Below are 15,922 nucleotides of genomic sequence, written 5' to 3'. Positions count from 1 at the left end.
CGCTGAAGATGGCTGCATGCGCGACGGAAGGCTTGTTTCTTCTCTGGACAGGACGGCTTTGTAAGGTGAGCCTGGTGGGCAGCTCGCTTCTTTGCCAGCAGCTCCTGGATTTCCTGGCTGTTTTCTTCAAACCAGTCCTTGTTTTTCCTGGAGGAGAAGCCCAGTACCTCTTCAGTGGATTGCAGTATGGTAGTCTTCAACTGATCCCAGAGGGTTTCAGGGGACGGGTCCGTGAGGCGGGTTGCATCGTCGAGCTTTGCTTTGAGGTTTGCCTGGAAGTTTCCTCTCGCTTCGTCTGACTGCAGGTTTCCAACATTGAACCTCTTTCTGGGGGCTTTATTGTTCCTGGGCTTTGGTTTGAAGTGAAGGTTGAGCTTGCAGCGAACCAGCCGGTGGTCAGTGTGGCATTCCGCGCTAGGCATGACCCTGGTGTGGAGCACATCTCGTTTGTCACTTTCTTGCACCAGGATGTAGTCCAGGAGGTGCCAGTGTTTGGATCGGGGATGCATCCAGGTGGTCTTAAGGCTGTCCCTCTGCTGAAAAAGGGTGTTTGTAATGACAAGCCGCTGTTCTGCGCAGAGCTCCAACAGCCCATTGTCGTTGCACTTGCCGACGCCATGCTTGCCCAGGATTCCTGGCCAGGTTTCTGAGTCTTTGCCGACACGAGCGTTGAAGTCGCCCAGGATGACAACCTTGTCGGCTGTAGGGGTGCGTTGGATGAGGTTGCGCAGGTCGGTGTAGAACTTGTCCTTTTCTGCTGGTTCCGCCTGGAGGGTTGGAGCATAGACACTGATGAGGGTGATGTGACGCTTGCTTTGAAGGGGGAGTCGCATGGACATGATTCGGTCCGAGAGGCCTGTCGGAAGGTTTTCGAGTTTGGAGGCAATGAAGCTCTTGACCATTAAGCCTACACCAGATAGGCGTCGTTCATCCGAAGGCTTGCCAGACCAGTAGAGTGTGTAGCCCGCGCCGCGTTCTTGGAGGCTGCCTACATCTGCCAGGCGGACTTCACTGAGAGCGGCTATGTCGATGTCAAGTCTGAGGAGTTCATGTGCAATGAGGGCAGACCGACGTTCAGGTCGGTGGCTGTCAGCCTTGTCTAGCATGGTTCTGATGTTCCAGCATGCTAGCTTGAGTTTGTGATCATCTTTTGAGGGGGAGGACGTGGAGGGGGAGGACGTGGAGGGGGAGGACGTGGAGGGGGAGGACGTGGAGGGGGAGGACGTGGAGGGGGAGGACGTGGAGGGGGAGGACGTGGAGGGGGAGGACGTGGAGGGGGAGGACGTGGAGGGGGAGGACGTGGAGGGGCAGGACGTGGAGGGGGAGGACGTGGAGGGGCAGGACGTGGAGGGGCAGGACGTGGAGGGGCAGGACGTGGAGGGGCAGGACGTGGAGGGGCAGGACGTGGAGGGGCAGGACGTGGAGGGGCAGGACGTGGAGGGGCAGGACGTGGAGGGGCAGGACGTGGAGGGGCAGGACGTGGAGGGGCAGGACGTGGAGGGGCAGGACGTGGAGGGGCAGGACGTGGAGGGGCAGGACGTGGAGGGGCAGGACGTGGAGGGGCAGGACGTGGAGGGGCAGGACGTGGAGGGGCAGGACGTGGAGGGGCAGGACGTGGAGGGGCAGGACGTGGAGGGGCAGGACGTGGAGGGGCAGGACGTGGAGGGGCAGGACGTGGAGGGGCAGGACGTGGAGGGGCAGGACGTGGAGGGGCAGGACGTGGAGGGGCAGGACGTGGAGGGGCAGGACGTGGAGGGGCAGGACGTGGAGGGGCAGGACGTGGAGGGGCAGGACGTGGAGGGGCAGGACGTGGAGGGGCAGGACGTGGAGGGGCAGGACGTGGAGGGGCAGGACGTGGAGGGGCAGGACGTGGAGGGGCAGGACGTGGAGGGGCAGGACGTGGACCTGTCCTCAGGCTTGCGCAAAGGAGCTTTTAGGTGGAGTGCAGTGCGCGCAGTACTGGCCCCACCCTTTACACCCATGGTTCGTGTGCCGTGGCCAAGCAAGCTGGGACGTGGCAGCGAGGTCCTTGGGTCGTAGGTTTTATATCGGAGTGGCCTTCTCCTATGCAGGTTTCTTACCCGGGCTGGAGGGGCCTGCCTCCCCTCCTAGGTCGGTCCATACTGCCCAGACCGGGGCCGAGGCCGCCGCAGCTCACCCTGTGCCTGGACTGGGGCCGCCGCCTCCCACTCTCTGCCCGGATCGGGGCCTCCCCCTGCCCCACTCGACCGAGGCCGGGGCCGCCGTCTCCCCCTTGCTCCTGCCCGGATCGAGGCCGCCGCCGTCTACCCTTCGCCCGGACCGGGGCCGGGGCCGCTGCTGCTCTCCCTGTGCCTGGACTGGGGCTGCCGCCTCCCACTCCCTGTCCGGACCGGGGCCTCCGCCTGCCTCTCTCGACCGAGGCCGGGGCCGCCGTCTCCCCCTTGCTCCTGCCCATATCGGGGCCGCCGCCGTCTACCCTTCGCCCGGACCGGGGCCGGGGCCGCTGCTGCTCTCCCTGTGCCCGGACTGGGGCCGCCGCCTCCAACTCTCTGCCTGTATCGGGGCCTCCGCCTGCCTCACTCGACCGAGGCTGGGGCCGCCGTCTCCCCCTTGCTCCTGCCCGTATCGGGGCCGCCGCCGTCTACCCTTCGCCCGGACCGGGGCCGGGGCCGCTGCTGCTCTCCCTGTGCCCGGACTGGGGCCGCCACCTCCCACTCCCTGTCCGGACCGGGGCCTCCGCCTGCCTCTCTCGACCGAGGCCGGGGCCGCCGTCTCCCCCTTGCTCCTGCCCGGATCGAGGCCGCCGCTGTCTACCCTTCGCCCGGACCGGGGCCGGGGCCGCTGCTGCTCTCCCTGTGTCTGGACTGGGGCCGCCGCCTCCCACTCCCTGTCCGGACCAGGGCCTCCGCCTGCCACTCTCGACCGAGGCCGGGGCCGCCGTCTCCCCCTTGCTCCTGCCCGTATCGGGGCCGCCGCCGTCTACCCTTCGCCCGGACCGGGGCCGGGGCCGCTGCTGCTCTCCCTGTGCCCGGACTGGGGCCGCCGCCTCCCACTCCCTGTCCGGACCGGGGCCTCCGCCTGCCTCACTCGACCGAGGCCGGGGCCGCCGTCTCCCCCTTGCTCCTGCCCGGATCGAGGCCGCCGCCGTCAATTACCAAAATTATCAATTACCAAAACTAATATTGACGCAAAACAAGTTACTCCCTTTTACAATAGATAACCTTTCCTTTAGAGAATGGGGAAAATAAAGGGATTAAAAGAATAGAAAATTGTTTTTCAGGAAATAGATTCTTATCCTTTGAACAAATGAAAGATAAGTACAATATAACTCAAGATCTTTTCTTTTCTTTGGCTTGGCTTCGCGGACGAAGATTTATGGAGGGGGTAAAAAGTCCACGTCAGCTGCAGGCTCGTTTGTGGCTGACCAGTCCGATGCGGGACAGGCAGACACGATTGCAGCGGTTGCAAGGGAAAATTGGTTGGTTGGGGTTGGGTGTTGGGTTTTTCCTCCTTTGCCTTTTGTCAGTGAGGTGGGCTCTGCGGTCTTCTTCAAAGGAGGCTGCTGCCCGCCAAACTGTGAGGCGCCAAGATGCACGGTTTGAGGCGTTATCAGCCCACTGGCGGTGGTCAATGTGGCAGGCACCAAGAGATTTCTTTAGGCAGTCCTTGTACCTTTTCTTTGGTGCACCTCTGTCACGGTGGCCAGTGGAGAGCTCGCCATATAATACGATCTTGGGAAGGCGATGGTCCTCCATTCTGGAGACGTGACCCATCCAGCGCAGCTGGATCTTCAGCAGCGTGGACTCGATGCTGTCGACCTCTGCCATCTCGAGTACCTCGACGTTAGGGGTGTGAGCGCTCCAATGGATGTTGAGGATGGAGCGGAGACAACGCTGGTGGAAGCGTTCTAGGAGCCGTAGGTGGTGCCGGTAGAGGACCCATGATTCGGAGCCGAACAGGAGTGTGGGTATGACAACGGCTCTGTATACGCTTATCTTTGTGAGGTTGTGAAGAAAAGTGTAGAGAACAAAACAAAGGACTCTACATCACCTTTGTTGACCTCACCAAAGCCTTCGACACCGTGAGCAGGAAAGGGCTTTGGCAAATACTAGAACGCATCGGATGTCCCCCAAAGTTCCTGAACATGATTATCCAACTGCACGAAAACCAACAAGGTCGGGTCAGATACAGCAATGAGCTCTCTGAACCCTTCTCCATTAACAATGGCGTGAAGCAAGGCTGTGTTCTCGCACCAACCCTCTTTTCAATCTTCTTCAGCATGATGCTGAACCAAGCCATGAAAGACCCCAACAATGAAGACGCTGTTTTCATCCGGTACCGCACGGATGGCAGTCTCTTCAATCTGAGGCGCCTGCAAGCTCACACCAAGACACAAGAGAAACTTGTCCGTGAACTACTCTTTGCAGATGATGCCGCTTTAGTTGCCCATTCAGAGCCAGCTCTTCAGCGCTTGACGTCCTGCTTTGCGGAAACTGCCAAAATGTTTGGCCTGGAAGTCAGCCTGAAGAAAACTGAGGTCCTCCATCAGCCAGCTCCCCACCATGACTACCAGCCCCCCCACATCTCCATCGGGCACACAAAACTCAAAACGGTCAACCAGTTTACCTATCTCGGCTGCACCATTTCATCAGATGCAAGGATCGACAATGAGATAGACAACAGACTCGCCAAGGCAAATAGCGCCTTTGGAAGACTACACAAAAGAGTCTGGAAAAACAACCAACTGAAAATAACTCAAGATACAGCGCTGGCATATTACCAATTGAGATCCTACTTGAAGGATAAATTAGGAAGCAGTTTGTGTTTGCCAGAGGCAAGTAACCTTGAATATGTGATTACAGATACAATGATAATCAAAAGATTTATAACAAATATGTATATTAAACTGCAAGAAAAGGAGAATGAGGAAACAAATGGTAAAACTAAACAAAAATGGGAACAAGATTTAAATATAAAGATAAAAAAGGAAACATGGGAGAAATTATGTTCTGGAACGATGAGAGATACAATAAATACGAGGCTATGTATGATACAATATAACTGGATACACAGGCTATACATTACACCTCAAAAGTTAAATAAATGGGACCCAACAGTATCTGATAAATGTTTTCGATGTAAAAAAGAAATGGGAACAACAATTCATGCAATCTGGACATGTGAGAAAGTAGAAAAATTTTGGGAAGATCTCAATCAGATATTAAATAAAATAACAGAAAACAATATACCAAAAAACCCAGAGATCTTCCTCCTAAGTAACATAAAAAACAAAGAATTTGGACTTGATTTGGATGGTGCACAAAAAAGATTTGTTAAGATAGCTCTAGCCGTAGCAAAAAAAATGTATTATGTCAACCTGGAAATTGGAAGATAATTTGAAAATACAACAATGGTATATAGAAATGAATAAATGTATTCCATTAGAAAAAATAACATATAGTTCAAGAAATAATATTGAAATATTCGAACAAATATGGGAGCCTTACATTAAATACAATAGCGAAAACCTACCGGGGACAATCATTACCTAAGTGGATGGAAGGAGAAGGAAAGAAAAGAATGGACTCAGTAGAATTTCTGGTGTATTTTTGTTGAGTGACAACATTGTCTGACTGGTTTAATGTATCCTAGATTGTATACCTTAAATGGATGGGAGGGGTGGGGTGGGGGGGTGGGTTGGGAGGAGGGAGGGGGGGGAGAAAATGTCACCGTATATGTGTGAAAAGGAAAAAGTGTGTATCATGGCTAATGTGATTTATGGTGTGAAAAATAAAAAATTTTAAAAAAAAAGGAAGGTTCTTGTCAGTTTTCAGAGAGAGATTTGTTGTACGCTGGACACCCACAACTGATTTACTTTCATCAGCCACGTCAGTGTCTGCTGACAAAACTTGCCCCATTCTCCAGATGATAATCTCTTTCAAGTCACCACAGAGTTCCTTTTTGTTTCCCTATTCCAAGTGAAACATTAGACAGCCAGTCCTCTCTTCTTGGATGAACCACAAGGGCTTTGATCAGGTTGAATCAAGCACTTACAACCCATCTTCTGCATGGGGTTTTCCACAAGCTTGTCAGTTTGTCCTGTTCCAGTCTCAGCTGCTCTTGCTGGCTGTAACACTGAGAAGTGATCTCTCTCTCTCTCTCTCTCTCTTTCTGAGAGATAGCCTGTTTGACTCTCTCTGCTTGCAAAACAGCACCAGCCAATCATTGGCTCCAACAAGATCTTTCATCCGTTGCCTTTTTGTAAACAACAGTCTATTAGTGAAGTCACTTGGGCGCACTCCAAAGCTTTTGCAAAGGCTCTGGGGCCGACATGTCTAGCATTAGCAGAGCACCAGTATTTCAAGTAAGATGTTTCAAAGTGTTTGTATGTGACCTACACTAACAAACCTTTCCCAATTTGTCTCCCAAAAACATACCTATATACTCTGTCAGACTTAATAAAAACATACTTAAAGACCATTACACCTTGGGAATGTTTTCCTCCTCCCATCAGAGAGAAAGCTAAAGGGTGTGAAAGCGCGCACTGGCAGTTTTGAAAGCAGGTTTTTCCCTACAGCCATCAGGCTCTTCAATGAATCCCACATCAGGGATCTCACTGTAATGTGCTCCTCCCCTTCTATGTTGCACTATTCGAGTGGGCGGGCTGGTGCGGAGTGTTTGACGGCTCTTGGCCTCTACTTGTAATTCGGGTGAACATGGGGAGGATCTCTTTGAAGAATATCGAATGTTGAAAGGCGGGGATATAGCAGATGTAGAAAGGTCATTTCCCGTGGTGGGAGAGGACTAGAGGGAAGAACTTCAGGATTGAAGGGCGTCCACTTAGAACAGAGATGAGGGGATAAATTGCTGGAATTTATTTGTGGAGGCTGGGTCATTTAAGTTGTTGATGAGCCAGGGCATCGAAGGTTATGGGGAGAAGGCCAGGCAGTGGGGCTGGGTGGGAGAATGGATCAGCTCACAATTGAATGGTGGGGCAGATTTGATGGGCTGATTGACCTGGTTCTGGCTTATGAAATGAACCCTTCTCACTGACCCAAGTGTCATGCAGGGGAAATGAAGGTGTTAGTTCATGAGACGTGTAGCCCGGGAGTTGAAAGGAATGGGGAGGAATTTTATACAAATTTGTAGAATTAGGAAAGAAACAGATAAGTCAGAAACAGGAAGGTTGTTTCCACCAGCAGGTGAGACCAGGTCCACGGGGGCACAACCTCAAGACTTGGGGGGAGTAGGTTTAGGATGGAGATGAGAAGGAACTACTTCTCCTTGAGGGTGGGGACTCAATGGAATTCACCACTCCATTGGGCAGTAGAGAAATTGGGGAATAGGGTCACGGGTGAATGGAGCTGAGTCCCCAGCTGGATTGGCTAGGACCTTATTGAATGGCAGAGCAGACTCGATGGTCCGGATGGCCGACTTCTGCTCTTGTTTCTAACGTTTATTTCGAGCACAGCAGAAGCCGATTCAGGCCATTCGCACACAGTGGGTATAGCGGGTTAATGGAACGCTGTTACAGTGCCAGCGATCGGAAACGGGATTCCAATCCCGCACTGTCAGTAAGGTGTTTGCACGTTCTCCCCATGTCTGCGTGGGTTTCCTCTGGGGGCTCCAGTTTCCTCCCACCCTTCAGAACGGTTGTAGGTCAATTGGGCGGCATGGGCTCGTGGGCCCATTTTAAAGTTTAAACCCAATTACTCCTGAATTGACCTACAACACCTGGTACATTTTGACGGGTGGGAGGAAACCGGAGCCCCCGGAGGAAACCCACACAGACGCAGGGAGAATGTGCAAACTCCTTACAGACAGGGCGGGATTCGAACCCGGGTTGCTGGCGTGGTTAAACCACGTTCTTGCGTATCATGCTTGAATTTCTCTCTGCAGATGGACGAGAAGCGGATCCAATTACCAAGGACTGTGGGACGTGCCCACCTCTCGCAGGCTGGCCAGTACGTGGTGCTCAGCACTGACTTTGGGCTGGTGCTGCAGTATGATGGAAACCATTTTGTGAGGATACATGTACCAGGGTGAGTGCCAAGCCTCTTCACCGTGGCTTCCCCAATTGCATTTCCCACTGGCCGTTATTGCAAACCCAATCCTGTACATCACCGCCGAAGGCTGTTCAGCCAATGGCTGAGATGGACTGACACAGTTTCTTCCCGTGAGGCATAAAGCTTTCAGCCTAAGAGTGGCGAGGGTTGGGACCTCGCAGCCTGGCAGAGCAAGGCCAACAAAGGTCCTCTCCACCTTGAAAAAGTTACCAGGAAGAGTTCTTGAAGGGACAAGTCAAGTTTACTGTCATCTGATTGTAAAAGTACAACCTGACGAAATAGTGTTCTCCAGTCCTCGAACACACAACCAGACGTAACACACAAACAGACAAGCAACATACATGCAGGACAAGTGTTCATCTATACAAATAAATAAATATTGATTGTGAATATGAGTCTCGGAAGGTCAGTGTGAGTTGTTCCTGTGGTCGTTCAGCATTCTCACTGCCCGTGGGGAACCTCAGCCTGGTGGTGCTGGCTCTGATCCTCCTGTATCTCCTTCCCCGACAAGAGCAGCTGAAAGATGCTGCTTTTGGGGTGGAAAAGGTCCTCTATGATTTTTGCACACCCTCTTCAGACAACGATCCCAGTAGATCACGTCAATGGGGGTGAGGGAGACTCCTCTCTGCTGCTCTTATAGTCCTGTGGATTGACCTCTGATCCGTTTCTCTGCAGCCACCGTGCCCCCCCCCCACTGTGATGCAGTCGGCCAGGATGCTCTTGACAGAGCTCCTGTAGAAGGTTGATGTGATGGCAGCTGGTAGCCTTGCCCGCATCAGTCTTCTCAGGAAGTAAAGTCGCTGTTGTGCCTTCCTGTCAAATGAGGAGGTGCTGAGTGTCCACGATAGTTCTCTGTTAAGTGAACTCCAAGGAACCTGGTGTCTCCACTCTCTCCAACACAGAGTTGTTGATATGTAGTGGAGGGTGGGTGATCCTGGTCCTCCTGAAGGTCTGTCTCTGTCTCTGCCTTGTTCAGGTCCTATAAGGGACACATGTGCGGATTGTGTGGGAACTTCAACGGAGAAAGTACCGATGATTATCGAATGCCAGATGGCACCATGGCAGCGAATGCTATCTTGTTCGGGGAGAGTTGGAGAACAAAAGATGATGAGGAGGAGAGGTAAAGGCGCGGAGTGGGGGCCATTGAGTCAGACTGGTGGTATGGGGACGAGGAACCCCAGGGTGCTGGATAGAATGTGGAAGGTGGGCCTCTCATGTGGAATGTGGAAGGAGGCTGGTCACCTTGAGGAGCGTGGAACAAAACAGGATGGGTTGAGAGGCAGCACCGGCTCAGTGGGCCGATGGGCCTGTTCGCCTTCAGCTGCCTGAGTTCAACCTGTCCCCGAACCTTGGCTGGGACTCGCTGCCCCATATCACTCACCCCAGGCCAAACCTTGGCCGGGTCTCACTACCCCACGTCACTCACTCCAGGCCGAACCTTGGCTGGGTCTCGCTGCCCCACATTACTCACCCCAGGCTGAACCTTGGCCGGGTCTCACCATCCTATGTTACTCACCCCAGGATGAACCTTGGCCGGGTCTCACTGCCCCATGTCACTCACTCTAGGCCGAACCTTGGCTGGGTCTCGCCGTCCCATGTTACTCACCCCAGGACGAACTTTGGACGGGTCTCGCCGCCCCATGTCACTCACCCCTGGCTGAACCTTGGCTGGGTCTCGCCGCCCCACATCACTCACCCCCAGGCTCTGCTCCATGTTTCAGATGCAGGACATTTGAGCCAGTTCCATGCAAGGATGACGTCTTGGACAAGGTGTCTGGTCCTGACCAATGTGGTCTCATCATTGATCCAAAGGGTCCATTCAGGTAAGAAGGGAAACAGATGGGGGTGGGATGATTCTTTCCACCTCAGGGAAGGGTCTCAGAGAAAGTCTAGAATTGTCAAAGGGCTTCAAGATTCAAGATCCTTCAATAAAACTGAAAATTTTATATTACACAAAATTTTCTTCAGTCGACTGTAAGGCAGATAAAGCTTCGCTCAGCAGAAATTGCCCGGCTCCTCATAAAAGTCAGAAAGAGAGAAGCAAAGGAGAGCCCCCCAGAGTTACCGAGTGTCCATGGATTTGCCTCCAGCAATTTCTGCAGCCTCGTGGAGTCCAGACCAAGCCATCGTTAGCTTGAGCTCCAGATCCGAACCTCTGACACGATCAGGAACGCTTCAGCGCCCTCTTGCATCCTGCTTTCGACACCCGGTGCCAGTCTCGAGCCGGTCTCCCACAGTCCGGCGTGAGTCTTGATTAGCCAGGGCATCAAAGGTTATGGGGAGAAGGTGGGGCTGGGCGGGGGGGGGAAATGGATCAGCTCGTGATTAAAGTGCGGGGCAGATACGATGGGCTATTTCTGCATCCTGCCCTATGGACGTTCTGGGCCTGAGCCCTTCCTCATGAGTGCCAAAGATTGCACAGACTGGATGAATAGTTGGTTGTGGTGGGAAGGGCCACCCCAGAAGAACCAGCCATTGGAACCTGATTTCCGTGAAACGCTGCGAGCTCTTTTCCACCAATTTTACATGGACTCTTCCCGAGTCCAAGGACCAGACCCCCTCATTGCCAGACTCTCTGTCAGTGGGCCACTGAGGTCTGAAGTGGGGCCTGGTTCATTGATAACCTGAGTGGGAGGCCCGTTCAATACACAAACGCTCTGGAGAAACCCAGCAGGTCACGCAGCGCCCACAGGAAGTAATAGACCCCCCAACGTTACCCAGCTGAAGGCTAAATATAAATTGAACAAAGTGTTATGCCTTTGCAGGGACTGTGCTGCTGTTGTGGACCCTAAGCCCTATTTCAACAGCTGCGTGTACGACATGTGCCAGTTCGAGGGCCTGAATTTACCTCTCTGTGACCAGCTGCAGGTCTATACAGATGCCTGCCTGTCCTCTGGAGCCACCGTGCACAACTGGAGAACAGAAAAATTCTGCCGTAAGCTACCACCTGAAGGAGTTTCGTCCACCATATTTACTAGCTTAAGTTTATTTGACAGATAATACCTTGTACAAGGGATCTTCTGCGCGCAGAGTAATCGGTTGTCTCTAACATGAGGTGGCACAGTTAGCAAGATCCTAGGATATGGGTCTGTAAGGAGTTTTTATGTTCTCCCTGTGTCTGCGTAGGTTTTCCCAGGGGCTCCAGTTTCCTCATCTCCCAAAGATACATGGGGTTAGAAGGTTAATCACAGTCACATGGGACTTTATTCCCCTGGAGTATAGAAGAAATGAGGGGAGATTTGATTGAGGTATTTAAAATGATGAGGGTGGACAGACAGAGTAAATGAAGGTCAGCTTTTCCCACTGAGGGGAGGTAAGATGCAAACCAGAGGACACAGATTAAGGGTGAAAGGGAAATGTTTAGGGGGAACCTTCACACAGAGAGTGGTGAGGGTGGGGAACGAGCTGAGGTGGTTAATGGGGGCTCAATTTTAAAGTTGGTGAAGAATTTGGACAGGTACATGGAGGGCTATGGACTGGGTGCAGGTCAGTGGGACCAGGCAGCTTAATAGTGTGGCATGGACTAGAAGGGCTGAAGGGCCTGTTACTGTGCTGAATCTCCAGATTAAAATTAAATATTCATACAGCCGCGTCCAGATCACCATGCAAAGAAAAACCAGCCAGCATCAAGCAAGGGCAGTGTGCGAACACTGGCATGGGGTTCATTCAAGAGCCTGATGTCTGCAGGGAAGAAAGCCTGTTCATTAGCACTGAAGCCAGTGGTTCTCAACCTTTTTATTTCCATTCATGTCCCACTTTAAGTAATCTCTAGGCCATCGGTGCTCTGTGATTAGTAAGCGGTTGCTTAAGGTGGTATGTGGGCGGGAAGGGAAGGTTGAGAATCACTGCTTCTAATATTTTGCCGGAGAAAAATTGTTACTGGCCCATTTCCTTTGGATTTCTGAAACAGTGCACATAATGAGTCAATGAGGATTGATTAAAACAGTGGTTTTCAAACTGTTTCTTTCCACCCGCAAACCACCTTAAGCAACCCATTAGTAATCACAGAGCACCGATGGCCTAGGGATTACTTAATGTGGGATGTGAGTGGAAAGATGGTGGTTGAGAACCTCTGGCTTACAAATTCTTGAGCCTTGTCCCCGATGGGAGGAGGGGGAGTGTGTCCTTCATAATGTCGGCTGCCTTTCCTGGACAGCGGGAGGTGTAGATGGAAAACGTGGAGGGGTGGGGAGGATAAGCGTGATGTTCTGAGCTGCGTTCGCCACTGCCTACAGCTTCCAACCTCAAGCAGAACAGTTCCTGCCCCCCCCCCCCCTGCTGAGACGCACGCAGTAAGTCTGCTGTCCGTGGTGCCCCTGCAGAGGTTGCTGAGGTGGACGTGCCAAATGTTCTTGGTCTTTAATTTTGAGACACAGGTCAGCATGGACTGGTTGGGCTGGAGGGTCTGTTTCAGTGCTGTAAAACTCTCTTGGCTCTCTGAACCAACAGCAAGTCAAGTTCCCTACCCAAAGTGGTGTCACATGTAGATGAGGTCGTAAAGAAAACATTTAGCATTTTGGTCTTCATAAATCAAAGTATTGAGTATGAGAGTTGGGATGTTATGGTGAGGTTCTATAAGACATTGGTGAGCTAAATTTGTGTACAGTTCTGGTCGCCAAACTACAGGAAGGATCTCAGTAAGATTGAAAGAGTGCAGAGAGGATTTATGAGGATTTTGCCAGGTCTTCAGGAGTTGGATTACAGGGAAAGATTAAACAGGTTAGGACTATTCCCTGGAGAAAGATGAGGGGAGGTTTGATCGAGGTATTTAAAATGATGAGGGGTACAGACAGAGTAAATGCGAGTCGGCTCTTTCAGATTAGGAAAGATAAATGCAATAGGTCGTGGTTTTGGGGTGAAAGGGGAAAGGCTTTGGGGGAATTTCTTCATGCAGAGACTGGTGGGTGTGTGGATCGAGCTGCCATCTGTGCAGGCTCACACCAAAGAATAAATTGGATAGATTCATGGATGGGAGAGGTCTGGAGGGTTATGGAATGGGGGAAAGTTAGTAGGACTAGAGGAATGATGTTTCAGCACAGACTAGGAGGGCCAAATGGCCTGTTTTCTGCGCTGTTATGTTTGTTGGCTCCAATGGGGCAGGAGATCTGGGGATAATTTCCAGTCTCAGCTTTGGCCACACAACTGTTTCATTCCCTGCTTAAAGCCCTACTTTCCAACATCCCCCAGCCCCCTGTGACGCAAATACCTTTCCCCTTCCCCACCCTCCCTCTGAATGATGGATCCATGGATAGGATGGGTTGTGTGTGGGTGGGTCGTTTTGGCTGTCATGTTTTGGTTTTGGCTGAAGGGCCTCTCCACACCTCATGGGGGGCTCCCTGACCATTTCTGATCACTGCAGCCCTGCCTTGCCCGCCGAACTCGCACTACAGTATGTGTATCGATCGGTGCCCCCGGACCTGCTCCCAGCCCGACGGAGGGGAGTGCTTGAGCAAATGCGTGGAAGGATGTGAGTGTGATGACAGCTACCTCCTCAGTGGTGGAGAGTGCGTCCCCGTGACCGCCTGCGGCTGCACTGACCCACAGGGGGACTACCATCTGGTGAGTACTTCCATTCCCCCTCCCCCATCCCACCATTAACCAGGGCGACCCTTTGCTGCCATTTATTGCCACGTCTATGAAGGTGCAGTGAGGAAGTGCAATCCAGCTAGAAAGATCATCACAGACTAGAAGGGTCAAAGGGCCTGTACTGTAGTGTTCTGTTGTTCAGACTTAAAGAGGGAGGTCAGGACAGAACTAAAGAAACATAATTTTTCCTGGGGTGAGGGTCATTCAGGAGTCTGATAACAGCACCAAAGAACATAAAACCAGGAGTTGGCCATTCGGCCCATCAAGCTTACTCCACCATTCAATGAGATCGTGGCTGATCTGATGGTAGGCTCATCTCCACCCACCTACCTTTTCCCCATATCTCTCAATTCCCTGACGATGTAAAAATCTACCCAACCTGGTCTTATATATATTTACTGAGGTCACCTCCACTGCTTCAACGGGCAACGAATTCCACAGATTCCCCACCCTCTGGGAGAAGCAGTTCCTCCTCATCTCCATCCTAAATAATCTTGTGGCCACCTCCCCCAGTTCTGGTCTCCCCCACCCATGGGAACAACTTACCCACCTCCCTGCCTTTCATAATTATATACATTTCTGTAGGATCCCCACTCGTTCTTCTAAATCCCTACTTCCCTGGATCTTGAGGCCATGTCCCCTAGTTCTGGTCGTCCAGTGGGCGTCAGACAGCTCCAGGGGACTATGACCTCTTCAGTCGGAAAGCCAGTGCTCCCTCACCAACCCGCAACCCCCCCCCCCACCTCAGGGAACTGGGCCACGTGTGCCCGTCCATCCACCGCCTCCAGGAAGAGGGAACAGGTCGGGCAGTGGAAAATAGGGATGACGAATGAGGGAGTCTCTCTCTAACCCACCATCCTCCCACCCCCCGCCGCCCAGATCAATGAAACCTGGTTCCTCCCTGGCTGCGTGGAGAAATGCACCTGTGTCAGCCCGAAACGAATGGAATGTCAGAAAGCCAAGTGCCTGGACTCGGAGAAATGTGGTCTGCTGGACGGAATCTATGGCTGTCATCCGAAAGGTGAGCTCCTTCTGTGAGTGTATGAACTGGGATCTACTGTCCTATACAGTGCAGCATAGGTATTGTGACAGATTAGGATATATTTTATATTGTTTTACAGGAGATCGATTGTAGCAGGTTTTTTAGTGTAGGTCACATATAAACATTTCAAAACAGATCTCAGTTTAAATGCCAGAGCTTTGCTCAAATCAGACAGGCCGGGTCCAAGAGCCTTTGAAAACAACATTGAAGAATGCCTATAAGGACTTCACAAGTATGTGTTAATTGGACATGGTGTGGAGTATTGGGTTATTGTTTTGGAAAGCAACAGATGAATAGACTCAGAAGATTGGGTCTGGAGCCACAGTCTGTCTGAGTGCAGTTGGCTGTTCTAAGAGGGTCATGTGGTTTTCTCTGAGAGAAAGTGAGAGAGAGAGAGAGAGACAGTGTTACAGTCAACAGCAGCAGCTGGGACTGGAACTGGACAAGCTGGCAAGCTTGTGGAAAAACCCCATTTTGAAGATGCATTGTGAGGGCTTAGTTCAGCCTGGTCAAAGCCCTTGTGGTCCATACAAGAGAGGACTGGCAGCATAATGTTTCACTTGAAATAAAGGAAAGAAAAAGGAACTCGGTGGTGACTTGAAAGAAGGAGGTTATCATCTGGAGAACCTTGATGAGGCAAGTTTCTTTGGCAAGACACTAAAGTGGCTGATCTGAAGGAATCAGTTTGTGTCCAACAGGTAACAAATCTCTCTCCGAAAACTGACAAGAACCTTACCTTTCAAGCACCAAAGTCTGGTGAACTTCATAAATTCTGTGCACGGTATAAGAATTGCCTGCAACCAGTGAACTTGAATGAGTGAGAAGTGAGATTGGACTGTGAACCAAAGATCTTTTCTGAACTTACACCCACGTTACATATATGTGCGCTTAGAATTAGAAGGAGGTTAAGTTAGGTTAAAGTTTTTAAAAAAAATTATTCGTTCAAAAAACAAATAATATATGACATATACAGCAATTAAACATGAACATTTTTTATATATATATATATATAAAAGAAAATACCCCCCCCCCCCTTCAGCTAACTCTCCTAAGGAGAGCCATAAAAAAAGAAAAAAGAAAGAATATTAAAAAAAAGTTAAATATACATATTAAAATCTAATCAATATAAATTGAAATGTAAATATTCTGGGTATAACAACCACTTATTAATAAAAAAATTATAATTATCATGTGAAACCTATGTAATTTTTTCCATTATTAAACAATATTTTATCTCATTATGCCA

General features: G+C 51.3%; 1 protein-coding gene across 1 annotated transcript in view; it reads left to right on the top strand.

The window, feature by feature from the left end:
- LOC138753046 (zonadhesin-like) overlaps positions 1 to 15,922 on the top strand; it is a 113,985-nt gene that overhangs the window by 36,033 nt on the left and 62,030 nt on the right. The window contains 6 exon segments of the mRNA XM_069915639.1: positions 7,882 to 8,024; positions 9,025 to 9,168; positions 9,770 to 9,871; positions 10,814 to 10,983; positions 13,408 to 13,607; positions 14,514 to 14,655. Coding sequence (XP_069771740.1) covers positions 7,882 to 8,024; positions 9,025 to 9,168; positions 9,770 to 9,871; positions 10,814 to 10,983; positions 13,408 to 13,607; positions 14,514 to 14,655 — 901 coding nt within the window.

Source organism: Narcine bancroftii, chromosome 2 (genome assembly GCF_036971445.1).
Source record: "Narcine bancroftii isolate sNarBan1 chromosome 2, sNarBan1.hap1, whole genome shotgun sequence".
NCBI classification, from domain to species: Eukaryota; Metazoa; Chordata; class Chondrichthyes; order Torpediniformes; family Narcinidae; genus Narcine; species Narcine bancroftii.
This window is presented reverse-complemented; position numbering and strand designations above follow the sequence as displayed.